Source organism: Lithobates pipiens, unplaced genomic scaffold (genome assembly GCF_037356315.1).
Source record: "Lithobates pipiens isolate NorthernLeopardFrog02 unplaced genomic scaffold, aLitPip1_a1.2 Scaffold_3, whole genome shotgun sequence".
Lineage (NCBI taxonomy): Eukaryota > Metazoa > Chordata > Amphibia > Anura > Ranidae > Lithobates > Lithobates pipiens.
The window spans coordinates 153,995,805-154,014,971 of record NW_027507790.1 but is presented as its reverse complement, the minus strand read 5'-3'; the positions used below and the strand labels follow the sequence as shown (position 1 = coordinate 154,014,971).

The following is a 19,167-nucleotide window of genomic DNA, read 5'->3' as shown; positions in this document are numbered from 1 at the left end:
GGACACACAGAGCCGGCTCGGGATCGAGCCCACAAGAATGCCCCCATAGCAAGAGGCTTTCTATGGGGCACTCAGAAGGGAGGCAGGACCAGGAGCACTGGCGGGGGACCCCAGAAATGGGGGATTGGGGCTGCTTTGTTCAAAACAATTGCACAGAGCAGATAACTATGAGATGTTTGCTATATATCCACTTGCTGATCAGGCATTTTTCTGACATTCTTTTTTACAATTAAAAATCTGTATTTTTTCTGAAAAATTACTCAGAACCCCCAAACATTATATATATGTATATATATATATATATATATATATATATATATATATATTTATTTTATTTTATTTTTTACAGAGAATGCAGAGAATACAATGGTGGTCATTGTAATTTTTTATCTCACACAGTTTTTGCTCAGTGTTTTATCAAATGCAATTTTTCAGAAAAAAATTAAAAATAAACAAAACACAATATATATCCCATTTTTGTTTTTGTAAATAATGAAAGATGATATTATGCTGAGTAAATAAATACCCAACATGTCATGCTTTAAAATTGCACGCTTGTGGAATGGTGCCACAAAATCTCCATAGTCGATGCTTTAAAAAATTCTACAGGTTGCCAGTTTAGAGTTACAGGATAGGTCTAGTTCTAGAATGTTTGCTCTCGCTTTGACTTTCGTGGCGATACCTCACATATGTGGTACGAACATCGTTTACATACGTGAGCATGACCTATGTATGAATTCACTAATGTGTATGAGCACAGAGAGACAGGGGCACTTTACATTTTTTTATATTTAATTATTTTATTATACTTTTTAATATTTACACTGTCCCTTTAAAAAATGTTTTTTGATCACTTTTATTGCTAATGTAAAGAATGTAAACATCCCTTGTGTTAACAATAGAGCATAACAGGTCCTCTTGATGGAGAGATCTGGGGTCTGAAAGACTCCAAATCTACCCTCCCATACTCTTTAAAAAAAAAAATTTGCGTAAAAAAAAATGGCCTTGTTTACATGGGAATGGAACCAGAAGTGACGTCGCTCATAACGTCGCTCCAGTCCTCCTAGGTTATAGAGATGAGCGGAGGCCATCTTTCCTTCGCTCATCTCTTTGTCCAAGCACTGCCAGCGATGGATCGGTTCCCGGAGCTATCGATCGCCTAGGTAAGCCCAGGAACCACTGCAAAGCGTCGCTAAGACAACTTTTGTCAGAAAGACCGGCGCCTGAGGGAAATACTGAGGCTATGGCACTTAGCTGCAGCCATAACCCTGGTATTAAATGTCAAAGTAGTGACGTATTTTCCCAGTTAGGTGGTCAGCAAGTATTAAAAATTACATTCGCTTTAAGTACATGCGTAATAATTAAAGATACACAAGCCTGAATTTACAAATGTTTAATACATGTAGTATCTAAATTTTCAGTTCACAGATTACCATATAGGTCAGCTGAATTCATTGCAGGACCACTATTTTATTAATTTATTTTTATGTATGTATGTATATCCATAGTTTTACCAAGATTATTGCACAGTTTACCACTTCTTAAATACCAGTAGCTTCAGGTTGTGTTGTCTACTGAGGAGATCAGGAAGAATCGCTTTTACTAGTTTCGATAAAATAACAATTCACGTGATGTAGGCTTGGATACCTAAAGTCTGGTTCACACTTGTGCAAGCTGTGTTCTGTGGGTAGGGCAGCCCATTCATTTTAATGAACTACCCTACCTGCAGAAACACAGAGAAAGAAGTCTTGGACCATTTTTGAAAATAGTGCTGCACAGAATCTCACAGAGCTGCAGCACCATATAATTTCACGTGTGTAACAACATGGACGTTTTGCCAATGCATGGGGTTGCCGTTAAAAATGATTGCCACCCCTACACGTCTGCCAAACAACAACGTGTTTTTCTCACGTGTGGGGAACACGCGCAATCATGCAATGGCTTGGCCCCAATCCTTCCCCACCTCCCTCATCACTATATTTGATTGACCGCAGCAGGAACCAATGGTTCATGTTACCCTCACTGAGTCCAGTAAGGAGGGAGAGAGACAGCCGCGCCGCTGCTCTTGGAAACAGCGCTGGATAGAGATTGGGCTCATGTAAGTATTTTGGAAGGGGGGGGGGGGGGGGTGCTGACAATAGAAGGTTTTTATCTTAATGCAGAGAGTGCATTAAAATAAAAACCTTTGGCTTTTAGAACCACTTTAAAATGAATCAAATAGTTTTTTTTTTAAAAGCCTATATTTGGTAATTAGATATTGACCTTAAAAACAGACCTTTTCTTTGCTTATTTAGGAAAAAGCAACAGGATTGCTTGAATCCCCCAAACAGCATATACTCTGTTTTCCTTTATTCCCTACTATTCCTTCCAGCACATGCTTCCAGGTATAGAGAAACTTGCAACACCATCTATAGGAAAGTGCTGAGCCAATCATCCTTGGCACACAGGAAGTCATAGCCTTGTGTAAACTATGACTACAGGGATTTAAAATGTACACAGGGATATCCTTCCACTTCTAGAGGTTGAATAGACAACACTGGAACACAAGTAAAGGTAAATACAGTATATGCCTTTCTGGAAGTCTGCATTAAAGTGAACCTATTTCTTTACCTTGCACAGGAAAAACAGCGATCAGCTTTGCAAATAAATAGCAGTGTTAATGAAAGATCTATCTCTTTTCCATTAGTACATCAACCCCAAAGTCTACATTAACCACATAAATATGCAGCGTTTATGATACTGAAAAATATTCCCTTGAAAAATATCACATTTTCTGTTAGTGAACTGTACAGACATACAGTATTTATACTACAGATTTTTTTACACTACATTCTTTATCTGAAAATGTTAAAGACCTAAAATAATGTCATAGTCACCAGGTCTGTAGGTCACACGTGTCCTCATTATATGTTGTCACATACATAATTAGTAGGGATGAGCTCCTGGTTCGGGTTGAAGACAGGTTCAGACTGGACATCATTTGCTGAAGTGCTCGTTCGAACGCTGGATTTTTAGCCTGTTTGGCAAGAGCTGAAAATCATATATACTATAGCATCAGGTTTTCTCCTAATACTATATATGGCAGCTTTCTTCTTCCAAGCTTGTTAAAGTGAAAGAAATGTCTAACTGTAACAATTCCTAAAAATGCCCCCCAACATCTCCTACCTAACCTGTATAAAAAAGATCTGTGCCTATTTTTAAAATGCTCCAGTCGTGTGGTTGCCCCCCGGTCAGTGAGCTGCTGCTTCATTGGAAAACGAGAGAGCATCAAAAATGGCTGGACATGGGAGCCTACGAGTGATGTCACAACTCCCTTACACAGAGCTGCAGGATCACATGACCAGACCAGATAAAAATAGGGAAGTACACAAATCTTTTTTATACAGGTTAGGCAGGATAGATAGGAAAACAGTGAAGAGAACATTTTTAATAATGGTTATAGGTAAGGTTTTCTTTCACTTTAGGGAACCAGGGGGTGTCGGCACCCGCTGCTTCCTTCCCTATAATTCATATCAGGCCCTTGAGGTCTGGTATGACTTTTAAGGGGGACCACGTGCAAACATTGAAAAAAAACGGCATGGGCCCCTTAAAATTCCATACCAGGCACTTGGAAACCCCACACAAAAATCCAGAAAAAAAGTGTGGGGTCCCCTCTGGAAATCCACTCCAAAACCAGAGCATGCAGTCTGGTAAGCCAGGGAAGGGGGAGACAAGCGTGTGCCTTCCACCTTCATCTAAACTGAACCTGGCCACATGCCTTCAACAAGTCCTTTATTATAAAAAAATAAAAAAGTCCTACAATTATGAGGGCACGTGGCTTGGGTATGGTTCTGCATACTCAGATAAGGGTCTGTTGTGAATTTTTGGAGGGTACCCTATGCTTTATTTTTTCTTGATTTTTGCTTGAGGTCCCTGAAGGGCCTGGTATGATTTATGAGGGAAACACCTTGCCTTTTATTTTATTTTTTTGCATGTGGCTTCTTCACCAGACCATAGAATACGGTTTCTGAGGAATCAAATTCCCGGCCACTTTGTTTTTGAACAGATGCAAAGCAGCTGAAGCTGTCAATTGACAGCAATTTAAACAGCATTTTTTTTTAATTTGTAAAAGTCAGTTTTGCTGCAGTATCAGCAATATTTAATTATGAATTTCGTTTTTTTACTACACTCTGCCTGAGAAACATTTTCTACTTAAATAATGTAGAATCTTGATGCCTAGACTATAACTTAAGCCATACCTGTATATATGAAAGCAACCATGCTTAGGCAAAAAAAGGGAAATAGGTATGCAACCTACCCTGCTAGGTCCCCCCAAAGGCACTAGAATTTAAAAAAATATATAAGAAATGAAGAGTAATCCGGCGCTCCCTATATAGTGAGAAACGGCAGTACTATCAATTAAATATAGTAAATGGTGATGTTTCTAAACCAAATAAATGTGATAGACAAGAAGTCTGAAAAGCGACAAAGAAAATATTAAGTCACCTTACAGAGTGTCAAACTGTAACACAATGTACATGTGTCATAAGTGAACCATATGACATACCAAATATTAACAATGTGATAATAAGCCATGATATTCATACAGTGCCAGAAGTAACACCAATAAATCGCATAAAAATCACATAAAAAAATTGCATAAAAAATTTGTAGATAAATTATAAAATATATGCAAATGTGAGATAAATAAATGAACCAAGTCCAGATTATAATGTCCAAAACCATGCAATGCTAGCAAAACCAAAGTCTTTGGTGATTATAAAGTGCTCAGTGACTTCCTATTGCAGTGAACATATCCAGGTGACTGTTGGTGCTCCCCTTGTGGTTCCCCACTCACCAGCTGCAGTAACCCCTCCAGGGGTATTATGCATGTAAGGAGGGTTGGAGCCCAGATGATGTTATAATCCTAAGCATCCGATATTCAGCTGTTATAGATCATCCAAGGGTATCTCGCTCCTGGGTCCGTTAGAATACACCTGATGTGCTCAGGGGGCAGATCTCCCAGCTGTAGTCGTATCCAACTCCTTGCTCTCACCACTCTCCAATGCACCCAAGGGTATGCAAACGAGACAACGCCTCAGAAGACGTTCACAAACTAAATGTACATAAGGCATTACCACGTACTGACATCACTTCCGGGTACTATAGCGGCTGTGGGTGTTTGTGGAGCGCAGCTGAAACGCATGCTATTAGCGTTACTCCACAACCCTAGAAGCCACCTATGCTTGTCCCGTAGATGTAGATCAGGTTTTTGAGGACTTTTTATCTTTATTTGTGGTAAACCTGCTTTTTACCATTTTTTTTCATGGATTTTTTATGATTTTTGTTAGCGCTTTTTATATATGTACTTTTTATAAATAAATATTTTTTCCAAAAACCTTTTACTACACAATGGGAGCCCTTATTTTTTCTCGTATGTATACCCTTGGCTGCATCGGAGAGTGGTGAGAGCAAGGAGCTGGATACTACTACAACTGGGAGTTATGCCCCCTGAGCACATCAGGTGCATCCTAACGGATCTAGGAGCGAGATACCCTTGGATGATCTATAACGGGAATATCGGATGCTTAGGATTATAACATCATCTGGGCTCCAGCCCTCCTTACATGCATAATACCCCTGGAGGGGTTACTGCAGCTGGTGAGTGGGGAACCACAAGGGGGAGCACTGAAAGTCACCCTGATATTTTCCTGTATTCACTGCAATAGGAAGTCACTGAGCACTTTATAATCACCAAAGACTTTGGTTTTGGTTTTGCTAGAATTGCATGGTTTTGGACATTATAATCTGGATTTGGTTTATTTATTTATCTCACATTTGCATATATTTTATAATTTAGCTCCTCATTTTTTATGCAATATTTATGTGATTTTTATGCGATTTATTGGTGTTACTTCTGGCACTGTATGAATATCGCGGCTTATTATCACATTGTTAATATTTGATATGTCACATGGTACACTTATGACACATGTACTGTACATTGTAGCAACTAAGGAATTTAGCACTCTGTAAGGCAACTTAGTATTTTCTTTGTTGCTTTTCAGACTCCTTGTCTATCACCTTTATTTGGTTTAGCCACATCACCATTTACTATATTTAATTGATAGGACTGTCGTTTCTCACTATATAGGGAGCGCTGTATTACTCTTCTTTTTTTTATATATTTAAGCCATACCTGTGTCTGTATAATCCTTAGAGGCCATTGTATCTGTTATATGACAGAAAGCAGTCAGTAACACATTTAAGATGATTATATTTGCTTGGATTGAATGTCATCTTGGTGGTTTAGTTAATTGTTCATGGAAATTACACTCATTAAAAGGTCACACAGAGTTTAAACTGATAAGATGTATCGATTAAAGCATATGATCTCTGTATAATGGCCTAAAATGGGATGATTATAAAAACTTAGATTGGATTAAAATGTTGCTTAGATTAATGATGGAAAAAAGTTTTCATCTTTTTTAGTACATGGGGTGGTGTACGTAAGCAAAGATATGGATATAATCATAATGGAGCATGAAGTTGTTATGGGGCTCAGCAACACAAAGATTCCATATGGTCTGGGTGTGTAATAATTTATCCAGACAATGGTAACATTTGGCAAAATATTTAGAGTATATATAATGTTCATACAGCCCTAACATTTCTATGAGTTTGGAATGAATGCAAACAGGATGACTTAGGCTGCTTTCACACTGGGGCGGTATTCAGGCGTTACAGCGCTAAAAATAGCGCCTGTGTAACGCCTGAAAAAAACCGGCCCCTTTAACTCCAGTGTGAAAGCCGGAGGGCTTTCACACTGGAGCGATGCGCTGGCAGGACGGTGAAAAAAGTCCTGCTAGCCGCATCTTTGCAGCGGTGAAGGAGCGGTGTATTCACCGCTCCTATACCACTCCTACCCATTGAAATCAATGGGACACCGCGGCAATACCGCCGGCAAAGCGCCGCTGCAGCGGTGCTTTGCGGGCGGGTTTAATCCCTTTTCGGCCGATAGCGGGGGTTAAAACCACCCCGCTAGCGCCCGCACACCGCCGCTAAAACGACGGTAAAGCGCCGATAAAAATAGCGGCGCTTTACCGCCGACGCTGCTCCCGCCCCAGTGTGAAAAGGGCCTAAGTGTTTGCCATTATTCTATGTAGCACTTACCCCCGAAGGAGCGGCTGGTTTTGTTGGGCTTACCGTTTACCTTCTGCATCTCGTTCTTGTCTAGGGGTTCCCGAGGTTGATGGCCCAATAACTGCAGAGACCGACACTTGAATCCCTTTTGAGGAATTTTTATTTGCATAAAACATTGAACAGAACACAGTCTCTACAGTTGGGAATAGAGGGTATGGGTAGTAAAGCTCAGGTACTTGTTTGGAAACTGCTGACACTTGAAATGTCTCTCTCTAGATGATCCAGGGAATAGCCATTTGCAACTGGATATTTCAACTATCGGATAAATCCCTGTTTGTGGATTTAGCAGCCGAGAGGTGATTTAAGCTTAGCAAAGTCTCTACCACAGACTTGATTGTAGAACTTTAAGCTAGCACATAAACTTAGGTGTAACCGAAGGATGAAATTAGGAACTTTCTTACAGTACCAGTATCTTGCAGCCGGTATCTTGCGATACCGTAAGAATGTGGATTCACTTGGTGTCCTTTCAGCTCAGCTTCCAGGCTCTTACCGAGCAGCCAGCCTCGTGCGTGGCCCTCTTCTGAAGAGCCCTCCCCTAGTTGCGTTTTGAGTTGCTGGACTTCTCCAAACCTTAGACGGCACCGGACCACCTTGAAATCCTCCTTCCAGTTACTGTGCCTCGGTCTAGCCAGACCCGAGACTCGGAAACGGATGGATCCACAGGCCATGAGGGCCTCTGGGGGCTGGTCAGGAGGACCGGGACCCTGGAGTCAGAACATACTTCTGGACCAGAACCCAGAACCATGTGACCTCAGCACCTTATGTACCCCCTCCTGGAATACACAGCGAGACAACGCACCCACTGATTGGCTCAGAGAGAGATTGGTACCCAATACGTCCAACCAGACTGCGTTCCAATGCCTGTCAGAGATGATACATGCACCTATGACCAGGCAGAACACAATATAGTCCAGCAAAACTGATGCCAGAATCACAATTTACATAATTTAACCCTAAGACCCAACTATGGTCTTAGCAAAAATGAAATTTACAGAACATTTACAGATACTCTTCAGGAGTACCGGCGCTACATCTATAATAGTAGAGTTTCACAAACTCAATAGCGAGATTGTCTAATATAAATTTAGTATAGAGCCCTGGCCTGTATGTACTACAGAGCCCTGGCTTGTATGCAGGGACAATTCTAGACAAAATAGGGCCCTGGGCAATTATGAAGTGAGGGCCCCCATATGCACAGCATTTCATCCTCCGCTATTCTGTCAACTGACATGGAGAGGGTGAGGACCCAGGTCAATTGAGACTCCTCATCCCCCCCCGAGTCACCTAACCAGAGGTCCTAGCACAGCCAACAGTACAATCTTCACTTCATACTGTGTGTTTGAACCAAGAGTGGATACCACACCTTTTGATGATTTTGGAATAACTTCCTCTATTAGAGGCGTCTATGTTTTGCTTTGTTCCAGAATCTCCCGAAGACATACTGTATGTTATGACATTGGTTCTAAACCCTGTCCTCAAGTACCCCCAACAGGCCATGTTTGCAAGTTTTCCTTTATCTTGCACAGATGATTTAAATCGAAGTCAAAGGCTTGGTATTTTGGGCAGCTATTTTATCTAAGAGAAATTCCCAAAACATGGCCTGTTGGGGGTACTTGAGGGCAGTGCTGAGAACCACTGTGTTATGATATCCAGCACCAGTATCATTCACTAAATATAGTGAATGTTTTTGAACTGCGAAATAGTCTATAAATGATCATAGTACATTGTTGAATAATGATTCTCTCAGAATGGTAACCTAGTTTCTGACTAGATAAAACAAGTGCCTGATGCTGCAGTAATGTCACTGCTGCTTGGTGAATTAATAGGCTGCATTTTCTCAGATATTGACTCATTATATAGAAAAGGATGCTTGCTATGTGTATGGGCAACAGGTAAATTATAAAAGAACAACCCTTATGAGTTTCCGGTAGCAAAGAACTTATGAAGTAATATCATTGGAAATTTTCTGCAGCCATACGCATAAAAGTATACTGATGAACTAAGCTGGGAGATGCACAATTAAATGAAACAGAAGCTACCATTGCTTTTCTTTCTAAAATATTCCTCACCTGGCTATCAATCCAGCTGACCCTCTGGCTTCAATGCTTTGAGTTACTGATCCATCATAATTATGTGGAAGAGCGACTCAGATCTGCATATCTGTTCCAGGTTTGTGACTCTGAAAGTACTGAAACCCTTACAATAACAATAATTGGCAGGTAACTAGTATTTTAGGCAGGCAGTCAGTAGTAACAGCCCTGCATTTCTTTTATAACAGGTTTACTTTAAATTATATGTGAACTCTTGCCTTGTAAAACAACCCCTTCATCTTAAAACAGAATTGCAAGGTAAACATTTTTTTGTGTGTGTGTGACAACAGTGCACTGATCTTCCCACTAAAGAGCTGCACAGGAGGGTGCAGAGAACCAGATGAACAGAGATATTTTGGCAGACAAAAAGACACCTTAAATATATTTCATTGGTGTATTTAGCTGTTTGCCTGGAGTTCAGCTTTAAAGTTTTAACGGGTAATGGTTACACATCTACGCTGTAATAGAATAATTAGTATGGAGAGGGCTTGTAGGTGTGGCGTGGACTCACTACCCATCAGAGGAAGAGAACTCACACGGAGACTAGTAAATGCAGCAAAGAGTATTAACAGTACAGTAAGTACAGCAACTCTGCAACTGGGCCACAATGGACCAGAGCACATCCAAGAAACTAGACAAGAAGTAAGAGTGCACACTGTAGACACCCAACAGTATCCAGCAAGGGAGGAGGCTGGAAGGCAGACTGGCAACCGGGCATTAAACAGGAAGCCTACTGCTCCATACACAGTGACAGTCCCTACTTTGTCCCAGAAACCTGACCCTATGCTAATCTGACTGTCCCTAACCAGTGAGAGATCTGTCACTATCCTATTCACTATGTGGAATGCATGCCAAACAGAAGGGGGAATCGCTTTTATAAGCACTGCCCACATCAAAGATGGCTACCAGGTCAACCAGGGCAATAGCGTCCAATTGGACAGCTGCTTCCCAGATGAGACCTACAGAGGCCCCAGAGGAACCTAGTTCCTCTTTCTTCTCCCTCTGTGCACGACAGCTGCCAGACAGTGCCACTTTTGCCAGGAGGCTAAACTGCATCTGCCTACAGGCTTACACCACCCACCTCTGTAATGGCTGTGAGTCACAAGTTTTCTTGCCATCTTCTTATTTTTTATAATACGTTTCTTAATTCAATTTTTTTATCCTTCTTTTTCTCAAGTGCATAGTCATCATTATTAGAATTATCGTACATGGCTGGCACAAACAAATTCTAGTGATGCATTTCTGTTCTGATGGTTGTTGCACATGTAGAATAGTCTCTATTGAGCTCCATGGTGAACAGGTGTTATCAAGACAGAGCACATAACACTGCAACAGACTAAAAGGCACAATGATATACCCACTCCCCACCCTTGCAGATGTAGCGGTGGCTCCTGCGTTTTTCAGTTAAAGTTATGCCTGAACTGCAGTTTGGTTTGGGTACAATTGTCTCAATTTGGACTTCAGCATCAGTCTGACTGGACTGTGAGATGTTCAGCCTGGCCACAGGGAGCACTGTCTCTTCTGGCAGGCATGGAACTATGGTCTGGTTAGGTGCTTTAGTTACTCTCTCTCGGAGACGGCCCAGTGGGAGTGGCGCTCTTGCTATACTTTCTGGGAGAGGCTATTTAAGATGCGGGCGTCACGTGGTTCGGGGTTCCGGTCCAGAATGATGTACTGACTTCATGGTCCTGGTCCTCCTGACCAGCCCCCAGGAAGGCTATGGCCTGGGTTTCGGATCCACCCAATTTTTATGTCTTGGGACTGGCTAGCCTGAGGCAAGGAAACTAAAGGAGGATTCTGAGGTGGTTGGGTGCCATCTCCGGTTTGGGAGAGACCCAGTAACTTCAAGCATTCCAGGGGAGGACTCCTCAGAAGAAGACCACGTACGGTTTGATTTCTTAGTAAGAGCCTGGAAGGGCTGAAGTACCCAAGAGAATCCCGTCTCGTGGATATCGCCAAGCTGGCTGAAAGATCCAGGTATCCTACGAGTGTTCTTCAAGTTTAGTTTCCCTACGTGTTCTACAACAACGTCTGTGGCCGAGACATTATCTTGTATGTTCTACAACGTCTGTGACAGAGACTTGTTCCTGAGCTAAGCACCTTGTTGGCTGCTTGGCCTTGTCAGAGAGGGACTGTACAACTTGAGTGAACATCCAGTTGAGAATGGTGATTCTCTGTATGCAGTCAAAGTAAGCAAGTACTTCCTTTCCAACCCTCTGATCCCAATTTAAGAGACTGTTCATTGTCTACGTTTTGCAAATAAAATCCATTCAAGTGGATCTGTTGTCAGTCTCTCGAGTTACTGGGCCATCTACCACGGGACACCCCTAGACGTGAAGTGAGGAGAAAAGGAGGTAACACTAAGCCCAAATCTAACCAGCAGCTCCTTTGGGGGTAGTGCTACACAGATATAACAGCTTCCACACTTCTGGGAAGGCTTACACAGGAGTTATGAGTGTGTCTACAGGAATTTGTGCCCATTCAACCAAAAAAGCATTTGTGAGTTTGGGTACTAATGTTAGGTGACGTCTAACTATCAATCAGTGTTCCAATGCATCTCAAAGGTGTTTAATAATGTTAAGGTCAGGGCTCTGTGCTAACCACTTGAGCTTCTCTACACTGAAATGATCATACTATATGTTTTTGAACTTGGCTTTGTGCAAAAGCCACTATACTCCAAAGATGTGCGGCTAGGTTAATTGGCTCCTTAAGAGTAGGGACTGATACAATTATAGAGTGCTTAAATTGTTGGCACCATATAAATGCCTGAATTTATAAATAAAAAGTTTTGATGTTTGACCACATACTTGACTGTATAGGTATGTATGATGTTGCCACAAATGTTTTGTCATATAGTTTACTTCCATTAACTAGTTCTATAGATGTAACAGTGTTGACTTCCATGTGAATCTCCCTCTGTTAGAGAACATCTCCATTCCATCCACAGCCGGACAAACTAAAATAAATGTTCAAGGGTGGATTTGGCAGTTTCCCTGTGGAAATTGTGAATATCAGCAGCTTGTTCTGAGGTTCCACTGCAAAAACCTCTCAGAATTCTTACAGCTTTCTTTCAGCGTAACCTCACAACCTTTTTCATTTATATAAATAAGGGAAGTTAATAAAGCCAAGATTTGATTAAGAACCAAACTAAATAAGAAGCTTTTTGAATCCTATAAATATGATTGAAAATGTATTTTAGAGCTGTGTTTGTTAATAAACTGTAGTTTAAAATGTGTTGAAACAAGGTGGGATTTTTTCACTTAAGCCAAGAACACACATAATTGGTAGCAGTTCATCTGCATTAAAGGAAACCTGTCATAAAAGATATATGTAGGCTGCCAGTGTTGATTTTTTTTTTCTGAAATGTATATATTGTTTTGATTTTGGTATTTTCTCAGTCTACCACTTAGATTATGTATAATTTATTAGATTACATATAACTCATTTGCTTCAAACTTGTTCCTATGTGACTCGGAGGTATTGAAGCCAGGGGCAGCCAGGCAATTAGCATTTTTAGAATGAATTTAGCAATAGCAGCATCTGTTTCTCCCACACAAATTAACAGGTTCACTAAGCAGCACATAATTTTTCCTTTAGCTTCCATGCTGCTTTGTTCAGCCACAGAGACCAAAGAAAAATGTAGTGGAAGTTATGAGTTGCTGAAGTCATTATTCGTAGAGAACTATAAACTTCTCTGTTTATGCAGCACCGGTTATATCCTTTGGTTCCTGCCAGTGAATGGAGGGAATGGAGAGAATTTAGTAGCCCTAAAAAACAAAGCAAAGCTTTGCTTTAAAGGATATTTTTATTTTACACGTATACATTTTCTTATATGACAGAAACTTTATGTTAAGATGTAAAAAAGTAAGTCTACAAGAATCATTCCACCCTGGTGGTGATGTTTTAGTTGTCAGAAAACAGGTTGAATGAACCACTGGCTTCTCATTTACCTTGTGGAATCATTTGGCAAGGTCTTAGCATCTGAATTTCCATCTCTGACCCCTTTTCAAGGCGATTATAAGGATGCCCCTCTTCATGGCAAACAAAAGGAGTTACTCTGGTATTAAATTCTTGTAGCTGAAGCCACTGAGAAATATAAAAGACAAGTGAATTAAACCTGCAGCATCAGCCTACAATCAAAATAATTTGACTGAACTGACTTTTTTTGGATGGACTGAGCACTGTAACACAAGTATAACTCAGGTCCAAATATTCATGGCCATTCCGATATAGAATGTTTAGGCAGCAAAAAAAAAGTATTTTTTGATAAAATAAAGTATAAAGTTTGAGAAAACCCCACTATATGTTTTTTTATGTGTTCCCATTTACGCAGCATACCTAAATAAAAAATAAATATTTTGTACCTTTTAGATTTCATTTAGGAGAAGGTTTCATGGCTGACTTCAAGAATTTAACCAGAATTTCACTGTGATTTGACCGAATTAAGACCGGGGACTGTCAGAATCCAGTTCTCATTAACATAAAATGGAGAAGCCCAGCTTCTAAATTTTGCACACTTTGATAGGACAGACAATATTCAAATCTAGTTCACAACTATCTGCCAGCACAGTACAGACAGGGTTAATTATGGCAAACACCACTTGAAAGCAGAGCTGACCTTGACTTGCGTCACCCACACACTCCACTAGAAGGCCGCTTCAGAATAGGATTGACTAAGGCCTAACTTGCAGACCACTGATAGTACACAGCCCATGCAGAACTCTATTTCTGCTTAGTGTGCACAAAAAGCAGGTCATAAACCTTTCAATCACCATTTTCCTAGTCACTATAGCAATGACCCACCAACACCTGGGCAATCTCTTTGAACAGGGCCCTGTGTCTTCTCCGTGTTTGCATGATAGGGCTCTAATAGTCCACCAAACATCTGGGGCCCATATGTCATGGTAGCCCTGGTCACTTGCTGCATGCTACATGATAAGAGGGTGACTTTGTCCTCTATCCACCACCGCCCCAACCCAACCAAGTTTGCAATTGTGTAATGTTCTTCAGGGTCCTGGTCCCTGGTGTGCTTCCTCCATGAGATGCACCTGTCTAGTGCTATGGCCTAACAATGTTCTGTTCCAATTCACACTCTTAGTAACAACAGGCATCCACTCCAATCACTATAAACAAGTCAAAGCTGTTTCCAAATAAAGCAAGCAGATGCTAAAGAACTGGTCACCAGTATTACTTATAGAATTACTGATGCTGATATTTTCCTCATTACTGACCCTTCATGCTTTGTTCTGCACACTGTCTCTTTGTAAATGTGGCCGTTAGACATGTGCAAAAGGAAAAAATTTGTTTCGTTTCGTTTTAATTCGTTAATTCATTAATTTCATTTAGTTATATTCGTTAACTTACTTAAATTCATTTTCGGATTTCATTTAGTTTTCTACCGAATTCGAAAAATCGGCCACATTCGAAAATATTTCAACGAAATTCGAAAATATTTCTACCGTATTCGAAATGATTTCAACATGATTCGACATTATTTCAACCACATTCGAAAATATTTTGTGACCCGACTTTAGGGCCATGTATCTCGGGGTCACTTGGTGCTAGAAAATTTGGATATGTTGTAGTGCTAGTATTATTGTGTTTGCATACCAAATTTGGGGTTTCTAGCTATAAGTGACCCCGAGATATGTGGCCCCAAAATCGGGTCGCAAAATGTTATTAGTTAATAGAGCAGAGAATGACATTTTGCGACCCGATTTTGGGGCCACTTATCTCGGGGTTGTTTCAACCGCATTCGAAAATATTTTGTGACCCGACTTTAGGGCCATGTATCTCGGGGTCACTTGGTGCTAGACACTTCATTTGGATATGTTGTAGTTCTAGTACCATTGTGTTTGCATACCAAATTTGGGGTTTCTAGCTATAAGTGACCCCGAGATATGTGGCCCCAAAATCGGGTCGCAAAATGTCATTCTCTGCTCTAATAACTAATAACATTTTGCAACCCGATTTTGGGGCCACATATCTCGGGGTCACTTATAGCTAGAAACCCCCAAATTTGGTATGCAAACACAATAATACTAGCACTACAACATATCCAAATCTGAAGTGTCTAGCACCAAGTGACCCCGAGATACATGGCCCTAAAGTCGGGTCACAAAATATTTTCGAATGCGGTTGAAATAATGTCGAATCATGTTGAAATAATTTTGAATGCAGTTGAAATAATGTCGAATCATGTTGAAATAATTTCGAATGCGGTTGAAATAATTTCGAATCATGTCGAATTCATTCGAATTCATTCGTTATATTTCTTTCGTATTCGTTGTAATTTGTTATTTTTTTATTCGGACATTCGGATGCATCCGAATGTCCGAAAGATGCAAAATTCGGCCGAATTTCGATTCGTTACGAAACTAATTGCACAAGCCTAGTGGCCATCATATTGAATGAGCATGACTTTGTCAGAGCTGGCACCTAATGACTTGAGGGGTAATGGTGAAGAAACATCAGTGAACACAGATTGGCAAAATCAATGGAGTAGAAGCATGGATATTCTTGAACTATAGGTCTTCAGGTACTGCTTTCTCTCCAGCATGGAGAACTGTAAGCAGCACAGAGACATCCCCAAATCTCACTCCAAATTTCCTTAGACTAGCAGTCAGAGGCAGCAGTGCATTAGATCTCAAGTTTATACAGTTATGGGGCTCAAAGTACAGCAGTACCTAGGCAAAGAATGTACACTGCTTTTCAGGGGGGAAATTTAAGGCATAATTGGATTTTTCCATGGTACTGTTTAGGAACAATGTATATTTATATATACTCCTTACAGCAGAGGTGCCCAACCTTTTGAAGAGCAAGGGCCACTTAAGCGACTGCAGAACAGATATGCCCAAATATACACTATTATTTTAGTAACAAACCTACCTTTAATAACAGTTATTCTAATTTATTCCATCACAGAGCAGGGGGTTGCGGGCCACATTAGAGGGCTCCGCGGGCCACTGGTTGGGCACCCCTGCCTTACAGCAATGCTCACACTTTGACTTTAGGTCAACCTAATAGAAGTATGTGAAACACACTTTTAAGAACTAGAACAACTAGGACAATGTTAATTACAAGATTACATTTTTTTTTACTGAACAGAAATGGGAATGTTTCATATTACGTAAGACTGTTTAGCAGAGTTTCCGTGGGATGTGGAATGAAATCTGCAGCACAATGTTTGATTGTTGAAACTGTGAAGTATTTGTCATATCTTTAGTGTGTATACAACATATGGCAAGTACATACAAGGCTAAGTGACTTCTGCAGTCTTAATAAATTCACAGCAAATCTTTTATTTTTAGATATTTTATTTAAAAGTCATCCAAGCTACTTTGAATGTGTATGAATTAGGGTAGCCATACAATTTAAAAACAGATTGCAATCTCTTGAATATGGAATACCGACATTAGTTCTTTCTTGTTACTTTGATTTCTGGTGTAGTCTTGCATTAGTGAAATATAATTACTGTATATATTATAATCTTCTGTCAGATTTTTTAATGGCTATGTACTGTTTAATAAGACCAGAGGTGGCCAGATTTTTCAATGACATTATGAATATTTTCAGTGTAGAAAAATTAGGACGCCTGTAGAACTTCTTCTGTTTTAATAGTGTATTTCAGAATAGTGTGAATTAGAATATGACCAGTACTGATAAAGGTGGAGACAGTGTGAGGGTGACAAAGGTAAATAAAAGCACACTCTGTACTTCCTAAACCCCACCCAAAACTGTTTTTTTTTTTACGTTTTATTTATTTATGCCTCAATTTTTATAGAGGGACATTCTGGTAAGAAATATAAAAATATTCAGCCTGATGGATAACTGGAACAGTCGTGTTGACACAGGACGTGTGCTGTTAAGACTTATTTCAGTATAGTTCCACTCCAATCACTTTCAGATTTATTATGCAATATTGATTTTTATATATTGTGTAAGGGGAATTTTGTGATAATTTGTATTTGTGTAAAAACTACAAATACTTTGATAAAATGGTTATGTAAATGTATTACAAAGCTTCAGAGTTGGATCTTAAAATATGAATGTGATATCTGCATTATTTTTCAGGCAGTAAACTTCTGGTATATTCTGGTGATGAACGATGAACATGCAGAGAAGCGTCACCTGATCTTCTTTCTACTTGGATGGGGACTTCCTGCCGTTGTTGTTGTCCTGCACTTGGTCATCCTTAAAAGTCTTTATCATAAAAGTATGACTGACATCTATGGATTGGTTCATGGAGACATGTAAGTTTTCTAAATGTAAACATTAGTACAATGCTCTTTGCACTGTGTTTAACAGCTAATGAACACATAGTTACATAGTTACATAGTTAGTCAGGTTGAAAAAAGACACAAGTCCATCCAGTTCAACCTTAAAAACAAATAAATAAAATAAAAAATAATCGTGCAATCGAAATACCCAATTTTATGCCCACAATTGATCCAGAGGAAGGCGAAAAAAACACCAAGTGCAGGACAACATAGTGCTGTTGTCCTGCACTTGGTCATCCTTTAAAGTCTTTATCATAAATGTATGAATGACATTTATGGAATTGTCCATGAAGACGTGTACGTTTTCCTAAATGTAGATATTAGTACAACACTCTTTACCACGTGTGTGACAGCTAACGACCATCAGATAGTAAAATATATAAACTCAGGGCTTTTTTTTCAGCTGGAACTTGGTGGAGCTCTGGCTCAGGCCCTCTGCTCTCTGCTCACCACTATTACTTGTAAATATTGAAGCCCGGCTTCTGTGTTTACAAGGGACAGCTTGTCTCTCAATGGCTCCCAGAGATCTGATCTCCTAAGTGGACAAAGAAGATGCAGGTGCAGAGCATATCCCAACTCCCCCACTGGATCATCTCCCTACAAGTGAGAGAGGAGCCACCTACAGTATGTGGGGAGGTACTAGAGCCAACAAGGTGTTTCAGTTTAATACAGCAACACAAGTAAGACATGTGGAAAATGGTGGAGCTTTTAAGGAGGGAGGGAGAAGATGGGACCAATGGAAGGGGGGTTGCATGCAGAGGTCAGAGCTGAAGAGGGGTGAAAGTGAGATGTGGATGGGGGGTGCAGAGGTAAGCAGCTGCGGAAGAAGGCTAAACTCTGCACTCTGTATGTAGTGCACCCCTTAACTTTGCACTGTGTTTAGTGCACCGCATGAACTCTGCACTGTGTACATACACAACTGCAAATTCTGCACATAGCACACCCTGGAACTCTGCACACTGTGTGTAGTGCACCCCTGAACTCTGCACTCTGTATGTAGCACACCCTGGAACTCTGAACTCTGTGTGCAAAATCCCACTACCCCCGAAATCGGCACTCTGTACGTAATGCACTCTTGGTATTTAATGTCCCTTTAAGACCCTTAGAGAAATTTGACCACGTCCACTATTTGATGCAGTTTGGAGGGTGTGTGTGGAGGAAAGATTGGTTTTGGGGGGTCGTGGTTGAGTTCCTGCACCTATTTTCTGAGAAAAAAGCCCGGTGAACTGCTTTAGTAACATCCACCTTAGGTTTGTTCTTCTCCAGGTGGTAATACAAGAGATGGGCATCAGATGCTCTCTAAATAAAACTAAACCATTTTTTGGAGACAATGGCAAGACAGATGTGGAGCAGATCAGTACAAATCATAGATTCTTGGATCCTGAAGAACCAAGGACCTAGCGGTAACAGGTCCTTAGGAGGATGAGCTGAAAAAGTTCTTCTGTAAATTTCCCTCATACAGTCATGCAGCACCTCTCTTTAACTACTTAAATACAGGGCACTTTCACCCCTTCTTTCCCAGGCCTATTTTCACCTTTCAGTGCTATCGTACTTTGAATGAAAATTGTGCAGTCATGCAATGCTGTACCCAAATTATTATTTTTTTTTATATAGAG

At 40.4% G+C, this 19,167-nt stretch overlaps 1 protein-coding gene across 2 annotated transcripts in view; it reads left to right on the top strand.

Moving 5' to 3' along the window:
• ADGRV1 (adhesion G protein-coupled receptor V1) overlaps positions 1–19,167 on the top strand; it is a 710,193-nt gene that overhangs the window by 582,404 nt on the left and 108,622 nt on the right. For both annotated transcript variants that reach the window (XM_077462401.1, XM_077462400.1), the window contains one exon: positions 17,346–17,524. In XM_077462401.1, coding sequence (XP_077318527.1) covers positions 17,346–17,524 — 179 coding nt within the window. The remainder of the gene's footprint in view (positions 1–17,345; positions 17,525–19,167) is intronic.